This window comes from Triticum dicoccoides, chromosome 4A (genome assembly GCF_002162155.2).
Source record: "Triticum dicoccoides isolate Atlit2015 ecotype Zavitan chromosome 4A, WEW_v2.0, whole genome shotgun sequence".
Lineage (NCBI taxonomy): Eukaryota > Viridiplantae > Streptophyta > Magnoliopsida > Poales > Poaceae > Triticum > Triticum dicoccoides.
Genome location: NC_041386.1, coordinates 137,827,143 through 137,837,962, shown reverse-complemented (window position 1 = coordinate 137,837,962; position 10,820 = coordinate 137,827,143). Strand labels below are relative to the sequence as shown.

Sequence of the window (10,820 nt, the reverse complement as noted above, 5' to 3'; positions counted from 1 at the left end):
GTTGCTCTTGTTGAGCCGGGTCATCGGGATGCCCATTGCCTCCAATGTGTCGGCGTAAATGATAATAAGCCCGCTGCCGCCGTCCATTAGTACTTTGCGCAGTGTGTGTTTGCACACAACATTCTTGGTCTTCATACCCATATGAATCCCGTAAGGCGCATCTATGCATCACTCGCAACAACTCATATGCGAGAGCCGGTGCTGGGGCGGTCCGGTAACCATGTGGCCTCATCACGCTGACCTCACACATCTTTTTTATATTTGTTTATATTTAGAAAAATATATTAAATACATGTATTATGAAAAATAGTTAGTTTTTAAAAACTGTTCATTACATATTAAAAAAAGTTAATGTAGTGTAAAAAATGTTCGCTCAACTTTAACAAAATATTTGTGTCATTCAAGAAAAATTATGTGACACTACAGTGTTTACATGTTTCAAAAAAAGTATGTGATAGTTTTCGAAAAATGTTATACAATTTAAAAATTATTTCATATAATTCAAAAAAGCATGTTTCATACCATTCAAAAAATGTATGTTACACTAAAAAAATGTTCACGCGGTTCAAACAAAAAGGTTGTGACATTTAAAGAATGATTATTCATTGTATAAAAGCATTCACATAGTTAAAATAATGTTTTGTGTCATATAGAAATATGTTTCAACGTGTATTCAAAAATAGGTCCAAAAGAAGTATTTGAAAAAATGTTAGTCGTGTATTTAAAAATGTCAACGTGTATAATAAGAAATAGACATAAAAATGTATTTTACGATATATTAATCATGTATTAAAAATTAAACATGTATAACAATGTTCCTGATGCATATGGAAAACATTGAATGTGTATATAAAATAGAGAGAGAAAAGGAAAATCAATAAAAAGAAGAAACCCAGTGAAAACCAAAGAAAAAAATAAAACTAAAAATGAAAACCGAAGAAAACCAGAGAAAATATGAAGGAAAATCCTGACGCTACAGCAGTGAAAAAACCGACAAAAAACTCACAGAAAAAAGACACGCTCAGCTACGGTTATGGGCCAGCCCAATAGCCGCCGCAGTGTAGATGATTCCTAAACAGAAATAAGTATGAGTGACACATACCTCTCTCACATCCAATACGACGACCGAAGATACGAAGATTATGCTAGAGTTGCTCTACGCAGGCTTAAGCCTACTACATCATTATACTTGCCATAATGTGCTAATATATGAGAGAGGAGGCCCACAAGGGGTGCAAGCGGACGGCGTTAGAATGTCCATGACTGTCCCCATACTAACAAAAATATTTAAAGTAATGAAGATTAGTGCAATTCGCGTCCGCCTGCGTCCCTGGGCCCACCTTCCGGAGGGCTCAAGTTCGCAAACTAAAAATAAAAATGGTTTGCACTGTGGTGGGCACGTGATGTCTATGAATAACCGTGTTCCCAACCTCAACCAGTTGTCTGTGGAATCGCCAACATTGCTGGCGAGCATCTTTGTATGTCGCGATGGCAAAGACTAGCACAAGTTCTTGCTTCCTCGCTGGGCCTGGGCGTTGCTTCGCTCTCGGGTCAAGGCTTTGATGCAAGAGGCCGGGGTAACCCCTTTTTCGAAAAAAAAAAGGCTTTGATGCAAGAGGCACGCGGACTCGCGGATTGTCGAGGCTTTCGCCGTGCATCAATGCATGCCAGCTCCGGTCCCGACCCAATTGACGAGCTGGTTGCCTTTCCCCGGCCGGACGGACAAGTACCTTCCAGAAGGCAGCGTAGAAGTGCTCGCCTGATCAAATCCTCCAGACCTCCACGCCGACTCTCTCCCTCTCTCTCATATTATTCGTACCTGTGGACTCGTTCCATGGATGCATGGGCCCAAAATCAAACCTGTTTAACAATAACAAACTTTCATTCGTATTCATGACTAGTGCTGAAAAGCGCTGCACGCGAGTGGTGATGTCCATGCACCGCGTTCACGTGAAAGAGCGGCACTCAGCGCGCCGCTCTCCAATCCCATCCCGTCCCGTCCCATGCGCGCTTTTCTTTTCGGCGTGAAACAAGGAGAAAAAAGAGCGCAGCGGGGGCGACAAAAGCGACGCACGGCAGGGGACCACGGACCCACCGAACCCGTTACTCCGCACGGGCCCGCCTGTCATCCTTGGTCCGTGCTGGCGTGTACGTCCTCGGTGGCTGTGTCGTAGGGAAAGAGAAATTCCAAGCGTCACGCCTGCTGCCAGGACCGGACGGCCAGCGGGGCCCTCTTCCCGTGCCGCCTTGCGTACACCCCAAGCGTCCTTTCCACACCGTCCAGCCCGACCCTCGTTATACCGGCTTGCGGGTCCGGGACCGCCGGGTCCCACCTGCGGTGATACAGCAGGGGCTGGGTGTGTGGGAACACATAAAATAATAGCTTCGCTTTTGTCCGTATCCAATTGCTTTTGTGATGTTAAAACCACATCAGTGGAGCAGTCCGTATGATTTACCACAAACGGGTTCATTCCGAGGGTGTTCGACACCTCTAGAGCTTCTTTGATTCAAAAGAATTTTATAGAATTTTTGAAGGATTAAAATCCTTAGTTTTTTTCTATATTGGTCCTTTGATTCATAGGATTGGATCCCATAAAAAAATTTCTTATAGAATCTTCTATACTACATTTCATAGGAAATTTAACATCCACTCGAACCTCTTTTTACAATTCCTTTGTTTTTTCCGTGGCATCAAACAATCATTGCTAATTCTATAGGATTCAAATGGACATGCCACTCCAACCCTACACTTTTCATATTCTTATGTTTTCAAAATCCTACGAATCAAAGAGGCCCAACCTTGGAAGATAAGATCATGAATGAATAAGACTAGTTACAATGGAAGTAACTTAACTAGTAACATCACACATTTCAATACAAGATTGATTATATGGCAGCTAAGGAGGTGTTTGTTTCTAGGGACTTTTTTGTGTAAGGACTAGAAAAAGTCCTTCTTAAAGACTTTTTTACCAAACGGGAGGGACTTTTTAGGGACTAAACTAGGCATTTGGGACTAAATGAAGAAGACTCTCAAGGAGAGTCTTTTTGAGACTTTTTAAGACTTTTTCAACAATGCCCCTTCATGCACCCATTGGCCCACCACCTCATGGTGTTGTTTGATTGTTATTCTTCTATATACTAGAGGCAACATGGTCATTTAATAACATCTAGGAAGAGACTAGGGACTTTTTAGTCTCTGAAGACAAACAGGGAGGGACTTTTTAGGAACTAGGGACTTTTTAGTTGGGACTAGAAAAAGTCCTAGGACTAGAGAACCAAACACCACCTAATTAATAAGGAGGGAGGGGTTTATGATAACTTAGGTAGTTACTGTAACATCACACATTTCAAGACATAATGAGTCTATAGCCTAATAAATGAACTCTTTCATGATACCACTCGTATGTTACTACCCACTATGGAGGTAGTAACATAGACTAGTAACATCGATAAGTTATTACTCTATGTTACTCCCTACTGTAAGCAGTCTAAGGCAAAGGTGTAACTGCATAGCGGATTAAGAAAAAACGATCTGATTAAATGTCAGTAGACATGTTTGAACTTATGTTGAGTGGGCACAGATAGAAAGTGGACACGTCATTTTCATTAATATTTGATAATTTTTATGTGGCAAAAGTATCGAACCCTACGTATCCAAGTCTTTACTCTACTCCTTGTCGGAACCGCTTTGTCGTCGTTGGTCATTCGAGGACGACGATCCTCGCACCAGGAGGTCCAGCCTCATCGTCGTTGCGGGCCGGTGCGAACGAGGTGCGGCTGTTGACATTGGCATCATCATAATCGTGCTGATTCGGCGCGTTGTCGGTTTGCGTCTCCAATGCCTCGAAGAGACGGTTTGCGCTCTGCCTAAATGACACAAAGTTGTCAACGTTCACGGTGGATGGTGCGTGCGTTGTGGCACGGACTCGAGCACCACTGTTGCTCATCAACAATACCCGGGTCTGCCGCCAACCCTTGTTGTGATGGCAACGTTGGAAGCATGCATACTCTAACTCCAGATAATCCCCGCTAGCCGGTGCTCCTCGAAGAGCACCATGTCTTACCGCTGCTCCTCCCGCAGCTGATGGAACGCAGACACTAATGGCGGCTGCTGCTCCTTCTTTGCCTCTGACATCACTTGTCTGTAGTGCTTATGCACCTGCAGCAGGGTGAACTCGACGTTTGTGGCTCCAACATCGATGTGGCATCCTGTTGCGCTTATCCCCCTTGGCGATCTCCGCCATCGCCATGGGGTCATCCTCCTCCTCCCGCTACATCTCTGACTCATCTGACCACTGCCCCGGAGAGCTCGGAGGTTGGCCCGCCGCAACGCAGCCCTGGCACCAGGGGACCTCGGCCATGTTTTTGGCACGACGTTGTGGCGACAACAGCTTCCACCATCCACGAGAGGCCCCGGCCATTACAACGGCGGACGATGGATGAGGATGAACGAGGGTGGAAGGCTTGACGCTTGGAACGGTGGGAGGAGGTGATCAGAGGGGTAGGGTTTTGAATCGTTGCCGACAAGATTTTAAATAGCTTGGTTAGGTGAAGCTTTGGGTTAATGTGAGCGGCCATAGTAGGCTTCTCATTCCCCGCGTTGGTGTGAAATGCCAAGCATGCGGATGGGCGGTCAACGCGCATGAATACGGGGTGGAGGTCGTCCCATCCGGTCATGTCCGCTATGTTTTAGGTCTGTCTCGGTTCGTCTTATGAAATTCATTGTTCAGTTTCAGTGTTCAATGTCTACCCGTTGACCAATGCCATTGTGATGTTGAACAAATGCCAATGTAAATAAACAATATTTTCTTTGTGTGAAACAAGGAACATAAATGCTAACAGGCAAGTCGGCAAAATATAGAGCTCGAACTATGGCCACTATGAATTTGTGCACAACTTCTAAAGATTAAGGAACTATGTATTGGATGTGACTTGCAAGTAACAAGTACAGCCAAAAAGAAACAAACTAAAATGCTTAAACAAGTGTGTCAGTGTCACATGCATATGTTACTTGGATGTTTGTTCTAGAGCATATGCTATTTTCTAATGCATGGTTGCTCTTAATTTAATTACTCATATTGTTTTGACAAGTAATATGTATTTCAAGATTATATAAACATCTTATGCTTTCCTTTCATGACACGAGTCATGAAACAACATGGCTCCAAGCAGAGCATATAGAATCTCCAAAGTCAAAATGGCGTCTTGGCAGCCATGAGCATATGCTCCCGGTTTTTAAAATGTGTTCTAAATGTATTTTCAAATGTCATAAAATTCTGACAATATGTTTCGCGCGTACATCTTGACATTCCACGTACTCACAAAGTCTTTTCGCAAAAAATCGACAATTTTTGTGTCGCGTGTGAAAAAAGCAAAATTCAGTGTTAAAAAGGGCTTTTCACGAGACATTTTTTTTGTCTTTTTTACACAAGCCATAGAAAATGCCGGTTTTCCACAAAACTTGGCGTGCCCATATAGGATATCGAGATGTACGTGTAAAATTTTTGTTTAATTTTTTTTTGACATTTTAAAATATTTTTCCAATGACAGGAGCATATGCTCCCACGTGTCAAAGTGAATTTCCGCTCCAAAGTACTCTTTGGAAATTGCATCCGGTGTACTTTTAGTCAGATAAAATGTGTACTGCGCCTTGTGTTTATTGTGTTGTTAAGGCATAGTAGAGAATTTCATGCATGATGTGCTCATTATCAAATGCAGAGTACAGTGAACGGCAGGCCCACAGCACACGCTATGGTTTGCTTTGATATATGGCAAATGCAGAGTACGATTTTTTTTTCCTTGTTCCACCCGTACAGCGTACTACACTGGCTGCAAGTCGTATAAATGCAAGGTAAGAGCATTTCTAGTGGCTTGTCTAAATTTAATAGTCTATATCTTTATATACATAAGGGTGTAAAAAGATTATCTTTTAGACAACCTAAGTTTTCTAGCGGATTGTCTATATACATGATGTCTATATTCTTTCTCATACTCCCTCCATTCTAAAATACTTGACTTTCATTTGTCCAAATTTGGATGTACCTATATACTAAAACATGTCTAGATACGTCTATATTTTGACAAAGGAAAAGTATGTATTGTGAAACGGATGGAGTATATTTTAATAGTATCTTATAGCAGCTATATTTTCTAAAAATCTTATGTTGGTCATTTATGAATTGTTCTCATTTATTTTTCATCCGCAAGACATACAAAGGAGAAAATAAACCAGCCGCAAAATTATTTTAGGTTCAGCACTAGCAACACCCTATATAATTTACGACAAATAAACAATAGCAACAGGTTCAGCCCTGATAAGGCGGCGGTCCAGATGCAACAGCCTCCGTGACCAGCGCCGGCGCGGCCGCCTCCCTGCCGATGTCCACCAATTGCTCCGAATTGGTGCATGGACGAGCTCATGAGCCAGCATTTTTGGTTTGAACATTGTGGTTTGGTTGTCCAAATGTGGACTACGGGTAGCTAGTTTGGACATTGTCTAAATTTTAGACAACGCAATAGACAAGTTACTGAAGACATTTTTTGGCATGTGCTAGTCTAAATTTGGCATGGACTACCATTTGCACAAGCCACTAGAGATGCTCTAAAGTAGGCCCACACATTTTTTACGGTTAATGACACCACTGTTTACATACATGCATTGCATTTTGCAATGCTTTTTACTACCCCATCCATTCACAAATATAAAATGTATTGGATATTCTAACATGGACTGAAATGAGTGAGCAAATACATTAAAACATATCTATATAAATTTAATTTAGAAAAATAGAACATCTTATACTTATGAATGAAGGGAGGGAGTACTAAATTTCATTTTGTAGTGCTCTCTACACTAGCTATAATTTTACAAGAGAGCAACGTTTTTTTTAACAGAAGAGAGCAATGTATTGGGACTTACTAAGCACATAAGTATGTTTTAGTTTGAACATCAAATTAAATCCACTTGCATAATAAGTATCTAATGATTTGTATTATGAGGATGTTGAAATATATTGCACATCTTAATTCATTCTTTTCGATATTTTGATAGACATAATTAATATTGTATCAAGACCAAGAGGTCCCAAGCTTAAAACCTGACCAACATCACATGCCACTACATAATAATTCGTCATCTATCCTCGAGTGAGTGGTTTATACTCCATGAAAACAACTTATAATTCACCGCTTAGGAAGGAACATCTGTGCCGGGAAGGAAGCGCGGACTGAGCCTTCTAGACTTTTGCGTCGGGTGGAAGGAGGTGGACGGAGCCAGCATGCCTGCTTGCTACCATCACCACCCTCCTGCTTGCGCTGTCGGCGCCTCACCCTTCAAGGAAGGCAACCGTCGTCGCCGTGTGGGGAGGGGGGCGGGGCTCATAGCGTGGGAGAGGGAGACCGGCAGTGACAAAGATGGGATGGTGGCTCATGAGAGAGGATAGGGGGAATGAGATGGATGGCTTGGTCCAATAGATTGCTAGACGACGTCTGCGTAGGTTTTGTGCAAAGAGGAAGGCCACAAATTAGAAGAGAGAACCTTTTTAAGGGGTATGTGTGCGCGCACAAAAAGTCACCGCATGCCAATGATCAACCTGCCACCGTCAACAACTAATACAACATGGATAGGACTGCTGCTAACACTCTTAACAAATTTTTAGGACCTAAAATATGCATTTTCATAATATTAGAAGTAACTTGATACCCCTCCAATAATTTGAGGACTAGCAGTGTATTTTACTCAATTTCAAAAGCCTACAAAGAAACCACCCCATCAGCCGCTGTATTACTCAAACAGTGCCGAATGTTTACTCGATTACAAATTTAGCCCTTCCGTATTTCTCTCCACCGCCCCGTGCCTTCCTTTCCTCTTCTCAGCAGTCTCACTCCGCCCAAGGCTGCTCTGCTCCATCTCTCCCACAGGCTAGCTGCAGACCTACAGACTACAGTGTACCACCACCGCCTGCCCTGCCGTGCCTCACACCTCTATCCCCCCCTCCCCCAACCCCTCTCCCCCTCCACCCCATCCGCCTCTCACGCGGGACGCCGCCATTGCCGTTCCCTTTCGTCCTCGTCGCCACATCGCGTCCCTCCCGCCTCCACCCCGTCCGCAGTCTTTGGCCATTGAGTTTGAGGTATGAGCTTCTTTTCTTCCAGCGACTAGTCAGATCCCACTGACCTTCACAATTTCTCGGTCTTCCCGTGCGCACCCGGCGCGCCATCTAGATCCGCCCCTCGGCGGAGGCTCGATGCCTCGATTTGCCTCTCCTCAGTTCTTGTTTTATTCTACTTTCGATGCTCGGAGTGGCGGCCTCCCTCGATTCTATTCTTGGCATTGTTTCTGGCTGGATCGTGCATTGGTTCCTGCATCGTGCTGGTAGTTTTTTTGGTTTTGGAAGAAAAATGTGCATTGTACCGGTGGTGACAAAAGGACCACTTCTGCTGTATCATTTTACGGTAGAATGGTAAATAGTAGGCCACTGTGGTATGAATGCACAGTTCAGCCCTGCAAGTTCCATAGCCGAGGGCAATCCAGTGATAATGACTGATCTATTGCTTCTAACTAAGACGGAGCAAGATCTGCAGTGTCGTTTAACTCCTCCAGGTGTTGCGTCAGTCAAAAGATCACTGTGCCTACTACACACTTCATACGATGTATCTGTTCCTTACTGTTTGATCTTCAGCTAACTCAATTCTGCCGTGTCCCAACTTCGATGCGTGTTCCAATTTGTTTTTCATTTCTATCAGTGAAGTTTAATGAAGGTTTTTTTGGCTTCATTTGTTGTAGGTTGATGATCCGTCGGAAAGGATGAACGGGAGTCGACAGATGGAACTCCACTACATAAACACTGGATATCCATACACCATCACCGAGAGCTTCATGGATTTTTTTGAAGGCCTCACATATGCTCAAGCTGATTTTGCTCTTGCCGATGCCTTCCAGGATCAGGTACAAAATATTGTAATTGTCTTTTAGTGCAACAGCTAGTTTCTTCCATTTCCTCAAACCCTTCACTGCATTGTTAGATTTCTCACTACTCCCTCCGTAAATAAATGTAAGGTGTTCTAACTTTTTTCTGAATCGGATGTATATGACGTGCTTTAGTGTGTTTGTTCACTCATTTTAGTCCGTATGTAGTCCATATTGAAATATCCAAAACATCTTATATTTGTGAACGGAGGGAGTACTTGGTAATGATGTACATATATCCATCATGTAATATTACGTGGCTTGTGGCTTTGGCAAAGGTCAGGTCACTCTTTATATATTCAGCTACTTTATAATTAAAAATGATACTTGTGAATCTACATATTTTTTCTCACAAGTCTATTAAGCACCTTCATTTTAAGAAAAAGAAAGAAGAAATAGAGTCACTCAACAATGGGAGATGATTTCCGAAAGCTCACCTGCACATCATTCAATGACTATAATACTGTCAATCATGACTTTAGTCACTATTTCATGCTTTCATCCATTGCTATCGTTTTCTTTTGCATTCCACGCTTATTTGTTGTTAATGTGCAGGCTAATCCATACTGGACGATGATGCAAACAAACTCGTATAAATACGGATATTCTGGCGCAGGAAATTACTATAGCTATGGACATGTGTATGACATGAATGACTACATGCATAGAGCAGATAGTGGACGCAGAATTTGGGATAACCCCATGCCTGTAAACAATACCGACTCCCCCAACATAGTCCTGCAGGGTGCTGAAGCTCCTCATGCAAGTGCAAGTTCTACTACCGAGGAACGTAAGTTCAGTACTTTGGAGATATGGTTTTTGGAAGTTGAAATAATCATTATTTTAGGATGGAGTAGAAATCATCATTATTCTGGGATGTCAGCTACATAAACATCTCTGGTTAGGTACTAAGGATCATTACAATATTATTCAAGTCAGCAATATGCTATACCTGCAATTAGTGTATCGTTGGACATGGTTACAGGCTGGTTCAATCAGCCACTTATGCTATACCTGCAATTAGTGTATCATTGGACATGGTTACAGGCTGGTTCCATCAGCCACTTATGCTATACCTGCATTAACACACTTCACTGGCTATTGTTCTTCCACGTTTTTGCTCTTCCTTTCTAAGAGGACTAGTAGCACATATTTTTGCTTACTGTTAGTTATATAATATAGGAAGTTTGTTAGTGTCAGACTATTAGTGACCGCCATCGTATGATCGGATTCGTTGCTAATGTTGACCAATTGGAGCACAGTTGATCGGATGCTTACAGGAGGAAAGAAAACAGAAGTTCGGAAGTGGGTTTAGAATACCTGTCTTTTGTTATAATCATGTGGTTATTTCGTTATGCATTTACAGATTACTGCAAACTTGTTAGACTTGGTCATGATACTGATACTATTTGTAACTGTTTTACTTGTTACATACTCCCTCCGTCCCAAAATAAGTGTCGTGGTTTTAGTTCAAAATTTTTGAACTGGTTTTAGTGTTCAAATTTTTTGAACTAAAACCACGGCACTTATTTTGGGACGGAGGGAGTAGTTATCTGACTAATGCCTATTTTGGAATACAAACTGTACATAAACCGCGGCACTGGATCAGCACATGCGATGTTCTTAATGGATTCTTACGCATTTAGGTACCACATGAACAGTAACCGACAATTTATAAAATTTGAACCTTTACCTGCTAGCCAAACAGTTGCTTCAACGATACATCTTTACTTTGGCACTCTGATTTAGTTTTCACTTGCAGGCATCCAACAACCTGTGCACCAAAATTCAAGCAGTCCTCAGGTAAATAAGTTTTTCGAGCAGGCTTATGTTTATTTAACTGACTAGTATT

The 10,820-nt window shown here is 42.4% G+C and overlaps 1 protein-coding gene across 1 annotated transcript in view; it reads left to right on the top strand.

Moving 5' to 3' along the window:
• Nucleotides 1-7,859: 7,859 nt before the first annotated feature.
• Nucleotides 7,860-10,820, top strand: part of LOC119285425 (E3 ubiquitin-protein ligase BIG BROTHER-like) — a 5,663-nt gene continuing 2,702 nt past the window's right edge. Inside the window, exons 1-4 of the mRNA XM_037564695.1 lie at nt 7,860-8,132; nt 8,786-8,947; nt 9,524-9,758; nt 10,731-10,771. Of these exons, the coding sequence (XP_037420592.1) occupies nt 8,807-8,947; nt 9,524-9,758; nt 10,731-10,771 (417 nt within the window). The 5' untranslated portion in view covers nt 7,860-8,132; nt 8,786-8,806. The remainder of the gene's footprint in view (nt 8,133-8,785; nt 8,948-9,523; nt 9,759-10,730; nt 10,772-10,820) is intronic.